At 43.6% G+C, this 12601-nt stretch overlaps 1 protein-coding gene and 1 pseudogene across 3 annotated transcripts in view; both read left to right on the top strand.

Annotated features, from left to right (window-relative positions):
- The first annotated feature begins 7432 nt into the window (after nt 1-7432).
- LOC131753792 (cytochrome c oxidase assembly protein COX20, mitochondrial pseudogene) lies at nt 7433-7622 on the top strand (annotated as a pseudogene).
- A 3264-nt stretch (nt 7623-10886) lies between these two features.
- SPATA7 (spermatogenesis associated 7) overlaps nt 10887-12601 on the top strand; it is a 35831-nt gene continuing 34116 nt past the window's right edge. For 2 of the 3 annotated variants that reach the window (XM_059059537.2, XM_059059532.2), the window contains exon 1: nt 10890-11083. In XM_059059537.2, coding sequence (XP_058915520.1) covers nt 11065-11083 — 19 coding nt within the window. In that variant the 5' untranslated portion in view covers nt 10890-11064. Of the gene's footprint in view, nt 11084-12601 lie in introns of all 3 variants that reach the window. The other variant, XM_059059533.2, reaches the window with a different exon arrangement.

Raw genomic sequence — 12601 nt, 5'->3', positions numbered from 1 at the left:
AAATTTAAATGACCATGCTGGGAGTTAATGGTGATGTTCCTTTTTGGAACAGGATGGTGTTAAGTGCTTAGCGGAATTTCTTTCCTGGGCTCCCTATACCCAGAACAAAAGACCCAAAATCAGAACAAAAAGTTACAGGTCCCCACATTGTTATTTCTGAGAAATGCCTGTCTTGATGACAGTCAGTGAGAGGCATCATTTCAGCAAAACGTGTCCTATTCCACTATATTAATTTCCTAGGGCTGCTATAACAAATTTCCACAATCTGGGTAGTTTAAAACAACACAAGTTTATTCTCTCACAGCTCTGGAGGCTAGAAGTCTGAAATCAGTATTACTGGGCCGAAAGCAGAGTCTCACTACCTCTGGAGGGTCTAGAGGAGAATCCATTCCTTGCCTCTTCTGGCCTCTGGTGGCTGCTGGCATTCCTTGGCCTGTGACTGCATCCCAACAATCTCTGCTTCTATCTTTACATCGTCTTCTCTTTTACTGTCTGAGTGACCTCCTTCTGCCTTCCTCCTATAAGGACACTTGTGATTGTATTTAGGGACCACCTGGAGCAGCGGTCCCCAACGGTTTTGGCACCAGGGACCGGTTTTGTGGAAGACAATTTTTCCACGAACGGGGTGGGGGGGTGGGCTATGGTTTAGGCCGTAATGTGAGCGATGGGGGGGGGGGCAGGTGAAGCTTAGCTCACTTGACCCCTGCTCACCTCCTGCCGTGCGGCCCGTTAACATGAACTGTCCGAGGCCCAGATAATACAAGTGAATCTCCTCATCTCGTTTCTGCAAAGACACTTTTTCCTTATAAAATAACATTTATAGGATCCAGGGATTAGGACCTGGTATCTTTGAGTGGCCCTCATTCAGCATACTACATCCACCAACAAGAAAATGTGAGGCTGATTGGAGAAAAAAGAAGTCACCTTTTGGTGGAGGGCATTTCTTACAAGGAGGAGCCATTCCCTGTCTCTCTTCTTTGTCGTCAGGAAAGGAAAAGCTGCTCCCACACCCCCGCCGCCCCCCCCTCCCCCGCTCCCACTCCTGGAAACCAGGGGAGGCAGGTCCCAAGAGAATCATTCATTGGTGAATTCATAGGTGCCTACAGAAAGGGTATTCTGTAAAGATGCAGACCTACAGAATGGACTTGAGGACACAGGGAGGGGGAAGGGTAAGCTGGGACGAAGTGAGAGAGCAGCATGGACATATATATACGCTACCAAATGTAAAATAGACAGCTAGTGGGAAGCAGCTGCATAGCACAGGGAGATCAGCTCGGTGCTTTGTGACCACCTAGAGGGGTGGAATAGGGAGGGTGGGTGGGAGAAGCAAGAGGGAGGAAATACGGGGATATATGTATATGTATAGCTGATTCACTTTGTTGTACAGCTGAAACTAACACACCATTGTGAAGCAATTATACTCCAATAAAGATGTTTAAAAAAAAAAAAGAAAAGAAAGGGGTATTCTGATTCCACTCTCTGGTTAAATGTCTGTTAGCCAGCGAATCTGCTCGCCTGCCCCTGTGATCCAGGCAGAAGGGAATGAGTTAAGGAGACAAGGCAGGATGGAGGGTAGTCAGACAGACAGGGGCATGCACTTCTCCCATAGTTCTAATTTCCCCCAAATACAGAAAAGGATCCCACACGCACCTGCAAGTCCATGCAACTGGAGTCTATAGTCTGGCTGGGGATTGCTACAGCAGGGGCCAAACAGGCGGGTGCACTGAATCAGTGGGGAAGGATGCAGCCAGGTGGTATTCATTTGGAGTCAAGTATTGCAGCATATTACCAGCATCTGAGGAAGTTGCTTGGGACTAAAATGCCCTCAGAAGGGCATATTGGATAATGGGGCTTCCCTGCTGGTGCAGTGGTTAAGAATCTGCCTGCCAATGCAAGGGACACAGGTTCAAGCCCTGGCCTGGGAAGATCCCACATGCCACGGAGCAACTAAGCCCCTGTGCCACTACTACTGAGCCTGTGCTCTAGAGCCCGCAAGCCACAACTACTGAGTCCACGTGTTACAACTACTGAAGCCTGCATTTCTAGAGCCTGTGCTCTGCAACAAGAGAAGCCATGACAATGAGAAGGCTGCACACTGCAAAGAAGAGTAGCCCCCGCTCACCGCAACTAGAGAAAGCCCACGTGCAGTAACAACGACCCAACACAGCCAAAACTAAAAATAATAAATAAATTTATTTTTTAAAGAGTTAATGATGTGACTGAGACATGAAATGCTAAAATCTCAAATGAGGGGAAGCATATTCTGGAATATAAAGATACTGTCAGTACACACCTGTCTCCAATATCTTGCTAAGCAACTTTCACAATTACTTGGGAATTTACACTTAACATGGCGTATTAAAAGATAAGTCTTGGGGCTTCCCTGGTGGCGCAGTGGTTGAGAATCCGCCTGCTGATGCAGGGGACATGGGTTTGCGCCCCTGTCTGGGAAGATCCCACATGCTGCGGAGCCTGTGCTCCGCAACGGGTGAGGCCGCAGCGGAGAGAGGCCCGCGTACCACAAAAAAAAAAAAAAAAAAAAAAAGATAAGTCTTAGCATTTTAGAGCACGAAATGCTACAAATAACGTATTAAATGCTCTGCTAGGACTCACTCATTGCAGGTGATAGCAAAGAATTTATTGGCTCATATAACTTGAAGACCAGTTCAAATATTCAATACTTCAACCAGAGCTGTATTTGGGGGCTCTAATGATATCTTCACAGTCTCTCTCTCTCTCTCTCTCTCTCTCTCTTCCCTCCCCACCACACCACCCTTCTCTATCTCTTTATCTGTTACACATATGCTTTCCAAATGAAGCAACATAGCTGTCAGCAGCTCAGAAATCTACCCAGCCGAGCAGACCCAGCAGAAAGAATCAGTACCAACAGCTCTAGCAGCCAAGTCCTAGCGAGGACACTGATCAGATGGGATGCTGACTAGGGTTCCGCACCCACCTTTGACTCAGTCCCCGAAGCTAGCTGGCTGGATATATTCCAGCCAGGCCAGGGTCACATTCCCCCTTCCTGTGATAACAGAGGGGCAGGAGAAGAGAGGGGCCTGGAGAGGAGAGAAGATCAAGACAGTAGTACCCAAAGGACAAGGGATGCATTTCCCATAGGAAGAAAAGGGAAGGGATGCTGGGCAGACACAAATAACAGGTGTTCATAACAAATGCCTTCTTTGTGCCATGCGTATTCAAGTTGAAAAGAATGTAATAAGTCACTTAATAATAATAACTTTTAAGAACAAAAAGCGTAAACGTGTGTTGAGTGGCTACTGTCAGTCCTGAGCTCTTGCCACTTGCTTGCATGCCAGTCCCAACTTCAACAGTCAGCACCTGCACCTGATTGCCTAGAGCTTTCTCTGGATACTGAAAGCCACCTTACCCGCCCATGGGGAATTAACCACCCACCCCCAGTAGCCCTTAGACAAAGACTGACAATAGGTGATGGATAAATACCCCAGCTCCCTGACCTTCCGGGAGGATAACTCTGAGGTGTTCTGTACTGTTTCACAGAGTTCCTTGTCCACTTGCTTGATAGCATCTCTTTATGGCTTCCTTCCCTTATCGTGTCACTTATGTACCCCCCTACTGGTGTTTACTGGATGACCTCCTAAATAAACTACCCGTACTTGAATATATGCCTCAGGATCTGCTTCTGGGGGAACCTAAATTATGGCACCCAGGCACTGTGGAAGGCTATTGTATTATCTTGTGTCATTCTCACAACAATCACATGAAGTAGACACTATTATTATTATTTTGCAGATGAAGACATGCAGCCCTCGGTCAAGGTTGCAGAACCGACACACAGCAGACCCAGGACTCAAAAGTAAGTAGATTCCAACACACATTTAATGGCTATTCTATGTTACCTGACACTTTATAATGGCCCTGTAGATGTCCAGCTTTCAGTGATTCTGTTCAAAGCAGGTAAAACCCAGAGGATCACTGAAGGGGTTGCAAATGACCTGGAGAAGGTAGGGTTGTGTCCTTCCTGTAGGCTCTAAAGGGGGAAATGTGAGCTGAAGAGCACGGGCCTTGCACATAGTAGGTGCTCATTAATATTAGTTGAAATAATGTATGGCAGTTTTTAGTTTACAGGGAGAGTCATGAATGTTATTCTTTTCTGCCACCCTTGCAAAAGAAAAGCTACCCCTTCTGAGGGGTTAATTCTCCAATGAAAAATTATCCCAAACTCCATGTGAATGACAGATTATCTCCGGATTATGGTAAAGTGAACATCTCCAGGGTAGGAGAAAACTGAGCTCAACTGGGCTCACTTTCATTTTGGAAGAATCATATATGCTGGTCTTTTAGAAAAATGTATGACTTTAAAATATACATATTTGCATTTCTCTCAGACAGCTTAAGTACAGGTTTGCCTAAAACAAAGGACTTAAGCAAATTCTCATTTAACTTTTCCGTTTATGCATTCATGATTGCACAATAAAATAAATTTTCCATTGTTTTAGGTAGTTCATGCATAAAAGAGCAAACATACATAATGAAATGTCACTGAGATAATTGTCTGGTTTTCTGCCCGTTTCTTGATTTGGTGGAATGAGCACTAAATCCGGAGTCAGAAAGCTGAGTTGCGTGGGCTAATGACGTGCTCTGGGCTCTAGCAGTCTTTTCTGCAAGATGAAGCTTTTGGCTTGGTGATTACTGGCATCCTTCCAGCCCCCCGATTCTCTGACATACAAGGAAAAATATTCGTTTACTGCCAGCCTTGTTTAGAAAGTAAATTAATAAGGCTCAGTGCATCACTTATTCTACCTTATATGTCCAGTCATCTTACGTAAGGATCCACTCTGCACGTTGTAAAGCAAATCTTTACAACAGAGGAAATCTTTCTGTGCCCATCCCATGACCAAAGTTTCTAGACTGTGGCTTCACTGTGGGAAAGGTCTCCTGTATTCATTTCTTGACTCATAATGCTTTTCTTTAAAGTTGCCTATGGGTATAAACTTCAGTGGACACAATGTTATATAACAAGAAGCTGTTTTCATTACATATTTTCATAATGTTGGAGAATTTCGATTTTTGTTTTAAAACACGAAACACAATGAACACTGAACTGTTGTTTGCAGACCAGGAAATGGAAGGACTCAAAGAAGGTAAGAGAAACCTTACATTTCAGCCAAGCAATTCAGAGATTGAGCATGTCTGATGGGGTCAGTAACCCATCCCCATCTCCATTGTCTAAGCCTATTTGCTCAAAATTATAAAGAAATAATGCAATCTAAATTTAAATATTCCCAAATGTCCTGCATTTCTGTCCTTCATTTTGTCTGGAGTGGAGATTGAATCCCTTAGGAAAACTAGGTAGAGCATTAAAAAAGGATGGTTTTCATTGGTGGCTTACAAACTCAGGTTTTTTTTTTTAACTGATTTTATGTGGCTATTTGTTATTCATAGATGCACCTATAGGAGCTTTATTGCAACTTCCCAGAAATCCACTAATCGTTAAAACTCCAAACTCTATTTTTTTAACTGAAAGAAATAATATCAGGATAAACTAACAGCCCGGTTACGTTTTTTTTTGTTTTGTTTTTTTGCGGTACGCAGGCCTTTCACTGTTGTGGCCTCTCCCATTGCGGAGCACAGGGTCCGGACGCGCAGGCTCAGTGGCCATGGTTCACAGGCCCAGCTGCTCCGCGGCATGTGGGATCTTCCAGACCTGGGAACGAACCCGTGTCTCCTGCATCGGCAGGCGGACTCTCAACCACTGCGCCACCAGGGAAGCCCCCTCGGTTATGTTTTTTGCTTTGCTTTCTTTTTAATGGTGAAGCCACTTGTAAACAGAGAATGCATTAGGTGGAGATTATCAAAACTTCAGTCTGAGCCTCCACCCAGATATATTGTGCGCAACTGATTGGCAGTGGGAAAATAGATACAATGCTCTTCTTAAGCTATAGGGACAGGTTACTTAGTAACCATAGAATGTTTAAGTTCTGTTCACAGAGACTTCTCTTAATTGGACAAAAAGATTTAAGGAACACAGCTGGGGAGAAATTGGAGCTGTGGAAGACTATTACAGTTACTAGCTGGCTTAATATCTGCAATTCTGGCAGCCTCTCCAAAGGGTCACGATATGAGTGATTCTTTTCAAGAAACAAGAAGCCAGCTAAGCTACCTCCAGAGTCATAATTTTGTGCTCTTTTAAAATATAGGAAAAATGAAAATAAAGTGTGGAATGGAGCGTAAAAAGTGTAGTGAACTCTGTGGTGTTACAGCTCTGATAAATTTCTATGGACAAGATGATATTTGTGTCTGATCAGATATCAGAGTTCTTTTTCTTATGAGAACTCAGAACGGTCATTTGGGATCAGTTTATCCTATTATCAATCTTTTTTTGTCTATCTGTCCTTTTTTTCTATCTGTTAAGCACATGTTGCTTTATAGAGAATTAAGGTCATTACTGTTCTCTCCAGGTTTAACAATAAAATTAAGAAAAATCAAGTTATAGGTTGACAATGATGAAGATTTTTTATTCATGCAGGGCCTTCAGATAATACAGTAATTTCTTCCTGTGCTCAAGAAAGAACTCGGTATATATGTCACTAACTGTTATTGGAGAAGCTCTACCTTGAAGTCACATTTCAAAATGCTTTTCACTCCTTGCGCTCCTTGAGTAAGATTTGTAAGTTAATATTGCCTCCTATGGCTTGATGGTCTTCCTCACAGAGGTGCAGCTTAAAACTTTCCTAAAGCCCCCTCTAGTGACAAACAGCAAATTAATCCATTACTTCATAACATGCTAATACCACCAAGCTCTGAAGTCCCATGTTCTCATTTACTTATTAGATGAATGAGTAGCTACAGTATTTTCATTGGAGAATGACTGAGAAATAGTCAATAGCTCAAATTTCCAAGGTTTCCACCAAAACCTAAGGGATTTTGTTTTGAGACTGGGGCCAACATATAGGGCACGTTCATCATTTAATTTCATTTCTTTTCTCTACCCTGATAGGTACCCCTTAAAAAATATTCCCTAAAAAAAGTCCTTCATTTTTGTCCTTCAGGGACTTTAAAGATGAAAATATGTTCATAATTAGCCATTGAATGGGAAAAGTTTATCTTGGCCTTTACCTTTTGGTGCTTTCACTGCATTTACTGGATAATTTTCATTGATGATACTGAGCATGGCCAAGCAGACAAATATAAATTCCAGGAATCCTCTGAATTATGCAAGTAATGGTAATCTATAAAGATATGGATTAAACGTAAATGTAATAATACAATATGCTTTAAAATAATATATAATAAAACAGAATAAATGAACTATATATTATATGTATTAGGCTATATATTATGGTATGTAATAATACATAGTTTATTTTATTTATAGCCCCATTTCCAAAGGGCTTCAAACTCATCTAATTAAAAATAGGCTTGATTAGGGGCAAAGGCGCCAACCATCCCCATGGCGGCTGTGCTGGAGCCAGGGGAGCCCGGGAAGGGGAAGCCGTTTAAGCTCCTACGAATTTTAGATGTTGAATACATTCCCTATGCACAGGTTTCGATATTATACAGTTCATTAGGATCTGTTGAGGCTGGCTTTGGACATTTTTTGTTAACCAGTAGTATTAGAAGATCATGTGATATTGGAGTAGGAGGATTTATCTTGGTGACTTTAGGATGCTGATTGTAGGTATAATTATGCAAAGCTAAGAGTCCAGGAAAGACTTGCCAGAGAAGGAATTAAAAACAAGGTTTTATATGAAAGTATCCACCTTGATCCTGAAAGAAAACAAACCAACGGTGGCAGCAGCAGCAATTGAGCAGTCTTGAGCTTAGAAAACCTGGATACAACTCACTTCAGTGTGAACAAAGCTGAGATCAATTACAGAAAGCATTTTATGTACCAGAAGAAGTCTTTCAATCAAGTAAAGAAAGTATGTGTAAGTTGCAGTCTTTTTTACACGTGTATGAATATTTACAAACTTATTCTGGCCCTGTATCTACTGTCAATATAACACATAGCGGACTCGTACTTAAAATAAACCTCATGTTTAACATGCTTAAAAAAATAGGCTTGATTAAACCATTAAATAAGAGTAGAAGAATAAAAGCCACCTGCCTAATAAAGGGAATTAAAGATATAAATAAAAAAATAGGCTATTTGGGCTTCCCTGGTGGCGCAGTGGTTGAGAGTCCGCCTGCCGATGCAGGGGACATGGGTTCGTGCCCCGGTCCAGGAGGATCCCGCATGCCGCGGAGCGGCTGGGCCCGTGAGCCATGGCCGCTGAGCCTGCGCGTCCGGAGCCTGTGCTCCGCGCAATGGGAGAGGCCACAACAGTGAGAGGCCCGCGTACCATTAAAAAAAAAAAAAAAAAAAAAAAAAAATAGGCTATGAGTAGTTATTGCAACTGAGCATAAGTCTTAATTTTGAGCTGACAAGCTAAGACAAAAAGAAACTCAATAATAAAAGTAAACATATCAATACATTAAGGGAGAATATTGTTTTCCTTCTAAAATACAGATATACAAGCCTCCAGATATCAATAACAAAAATGTACCACTGGAATAATTTCTTAACAATGAGAAATTCATGTTTAAATACTCAACAAAAGGTCGTCAGGAATGTCTATTCTCCAAGACTATTGCAGCTGGTGGTGATTCCCCTGTGGAAGCGTGTTCCTGGAAGCTAAATCTACAATAAGCCCATATTAGCTGCATGCATCTGCCTATGATCATGGGTTATCTCCTGGGAACAGCAACCAGAGAGGATCTTCTCTCTCTTCTTTATACACATAGAGTGAAGGCCAAGGACAAGTTAAACTGCACTTATGATAATATGTTCTCTGCTAAAATTGGAGAGAAAAAGACCCTATTGTCCACTTCTTGAAAGAATTGGAATAAAAATACTTAAAAGAAAAATAATGAAATGAGGATGGCTTCAGTTGAAGTTGGATAGCAGCAATATAGTCTTCAGAACCCTCTCCCACTTTACTGTCCTCGCTTAATCGTGGAGCCCCTTTCCTATCTGAAACTAAAATTTACTTTTGATACCCAAAATCTACTTTCACAAGAGAAGCTGGCATCACCTTTGTGTGAGTCAAGGCACTGTGTTGCTTCTCCCAGGGGCGTTTGCCCTTTATGTTTTGGTTCTAATTCAATCTAACAAATGCTTACTGGAGGCCTATTATATGCAAGATATTTTCCAGATGCTAGTAGTAGAATAAAAGGTTTCATGTTTTTAGACAGGGATTTCAAGCCTTAATGAGCAGGTAGGCAAGAGTGTTTTTGTTCTTTGGGTAACACCTGACTCTCTACACCTGCACCCTTCTAAATGACTTCTGCTGTTGGGGGCCACAGAAGCATCACACACACTTCCACATTTCTCAGATGTTGAATCTAATTTTCTCCTTTCCCTAGAGTCTTGGAGAATCAGGAGTTCAGATGAATTTCTGGCTTATTCCCCTTTCCTTTTCATAGTGTTCCTGACTTACTCCCTTATGCCTAAATTTCCTGATACCCAAGTTCTTCCGAGACAAAAGTCTTAGAAGAGAGAAAACTTTTATTTTCTGAACATCTCATTTTGCCAGGCACTGTATGTGTTAATCCTTACAACTACAAAGTTAGTAGTATCTCTTACATCTTAGAAAAGAGGGGCTTGAGGCTTGGAGAGGTTTGGAAACTAATTCAAGAAATTTAGGGGGCTTCCCTGGTGGCGCTGTGGTTGGGAGTCCGCCTGCCGATGCGGGAGACACGGGTTTGTGCCCCGGTCCGGGAGGATCCCACATGCCGTGAAGCGCCTGGGCCCGTGAGCCATGGCCGCTGAGCCTGCGCGTCCGGAGCCTGGGCTCCACGACGGGAGAGGCCACAACAGTGAGAGGCCCGCGTACCGAAAAAAGAAAAAAAAAACAAAAAAGAAAAGAAATTTAGGAACTAACTGTGGTAAAAAAACTCACAATTAAGTTCCACATATCTGACTCCAAAGCCAGTACTTTTTCCATTACAGCAGAGGTTGGGGGCGTGTGTGTGTGTGTGTGCGCGCGCGCGCGCGCGATTTTGCCTCTCAGAGGAACTCTGGCAACAGCTGGAAAAGTTTTTTGTCACAACCAGGGGTGGAGTGGGTGGGTTGCTACTGCCATGCAGTGCATAGAGGCCAGGGATGCTGCTAATCATCCTACAGTGCACGGGACAGCCACCCCCCAACAAAGAATTATGAATTCAGCCCAAAATGTCAATAGAGCTGCTGCTGAGAAGCGACACATTACCATGCTCCACGTTCCATTCTCTTCTTATTTCCAAGGATTCAAAAGAAACTGCTTCAAAATTAAACAAATTGTTCAAAGTCACGGATAAATCAATGCCTTGTTCATGTTGCAACTCTCTTCCATCATATAGGAAAACACATTGGTGCCTTAAGATAAAAAAGGCGGAGGCGGGTGGTGGAAGAGGAGGGAGGAAGCTCAGTAAGCAGAAAGGAAATGCAAATTGATTATTGGGGTTAAGAATTAAGATATAAATATGTAGATGTTTTTCATCCCCAGGCTTTTCACTAATCCAAATGTTCACGTACTGCTTGGACATTTAATTATTTGGAACTGGTTAAAAGTTACCCAGACCTCAACCAACAATTGCGTTTGACTTCCTTCTGGGACCCAAGGGACATGGATGCCAGATGAGATTACCATCTCTTCCCGCTCTTCCCGCAGGGATGAGGCCTGCCAGGTGCTGGTAGCTCGACTCAGGACAGGCGGCCGCTCTGTGGACTACTGGCAGAGATCCACAGCAACAGACTGGCGCTTGGGGCTCTTTCCCCGCCCGGTCCGTCCACCCTCGCACCCTTTGCGGCGCGCCCGCCCTCTCCGGGTACTCCCGGGGGCGGGGCTGCGGGGCCGCGGGAGCGCACGTCCCTGCGCCGTGACGTCATAATCCCGGCGCCTTGGAACCCGCACTTAGCAACCCGCTTTGCGTCAGTCTCCAGCCCCTGCCGCCGCCCTCGGGCACTTTCTCGCCAACCGTCTGCTGCGGGGGCTGGCCCGGCCCCAGGAAGACCAAAGGGGACCCAGCGTGTCCCCACGGCGGCTGCAAGAGGATCTAAGCATGGATGGCAGCCGGAGAGGTAAAGGGCAGCTGTCGCGGGCGACCGCCATCTCGCGTCGACCCGCTCTCCGACCCTCGGGTCTGGGGTCCGGGTAAGGGGCCGCGCGGGTCGAGGCCGCGCACTGGGCGCTCCCCGACCACTGCTTAGTCGCCGGTGTTGACCCGAGTGTTGCCCCGAGCTGCCCAGGCCCCTTGCCCGGGATGAAGCCCCGCTTGCGGGGTTCACAGATCCAGTTCTTGCTCAGAATTCGGGGTCGGAGGCAGAGGAACCAAATGTGGTCTTTGAGTCAGACCTCCCTGGGCCCAAAATTAAGCCCCACTGCACTCCCGAGGGGTGAGCCTCAGTTTCCTCATCTCGAGCCATGGGTGGTGGTAAAAACACCCATGAATTTTTTTTTCCATTAAATGGGTAAAAACACCCATTTAATCTTGAGGATTAAATGCAGATAATGCATACAAAGCTCCTGTCACATTGTAAGTACTCAGTAAATACAAAATCCTTCGTACGGTAACCCCGTCCCCGCCTCCCCGCAAAAAAAAAACCACCATTGAGTAACCCAGGGATTCTCTAACTTTAGTGCGAGTAGAAATCACCTAGGAATCTTGTTAAAATGCTGGTTATGATTCAGTAAGTCTGATGGGGGGTGCTGAGATTTTGCATTTCTAATAAGCTTCCAAATGATGCAGCGTTGCTGGCTACAGTTTTAGGAGCAAAGGACTAATCCATAGTCACTATGTATACCTGCCCTTGACTGAATACTCTGGGTTAAAATGGACATCACTGTGTAACAATTGGAGCCATATAACTTTAAATCTCTAGGAGTTAGCCCAGTCCAAATAATCTGCATCTTCACACTTTCTGAGCGAGGCAGATAAGTCAATCTTCAGACCTCTTCTCCCAATTCAGTGTTCTTATCTATCTTAAACTGTACCTTTAAACCAAGCTGCTAGATGGTTCCTTTTAACAAGTCTTGCTTTGAATACAAGTGCGCCTCTATTATGTAATCATTGATCAAAATAAGTGCTGTTCTAAATGTAGGAGATAACTCTTCATTGATCACCAAACTGTATACTCTGACACCTTGCCACCTAAGTTCCAGAAAAAGCAAACGAAAGTGCTGTTAATGGTTTTCAGAAGTTTTACCACATAGGCTAACATTACTCATGCTGTGTACCAGAAACTATTCCCAAGTTAACGTTTTTTAATCCACAGAACTTGTATATAGGTATTCTCATTTCACAGTGAAGAAACTAAAAGATCATAAGTAACTTGCCAAGGTCACAGTAAGTGGCACAGCAGGCCAGGTGTGATGAATGTGAAACCCTAGAGCCATTGTTTTACTTAGCTATCCCATGGTAGAAGTGGGAGCATGGGAAAGAATATATGTAAAATTTAGAATATAATAGACTTAGTAAGACTTAGAAAGTGTCAGTATTAAATTATTTTTAAAGTCAGTCTCATGTCAAAATGTAAAAAAGGTTTCTATTTTTATAACTTACCCAATTTAATTAGCTTTATTTTTAGGACAATATATAA

Source organism: Kogia breviceps, chromosome 3 (genome assembly GCF_026419965.1).
Source record: "Kogia breviceps isolate mKogBre1 chromosome 3, mKogBre1 haplotype 1, whole genome shotgun sequence".
Taxonomy (NCBI): Eukaryota; Metazoa; Chordata; class Mammalia; order Artiodactyla; family Physeteridae; genus Kogia; species Kogia breviceps.
Note: the sequence above shows the minus strand (reverse complement) of the source record. Positions and strands in the feature narration are given on the sequence as shown.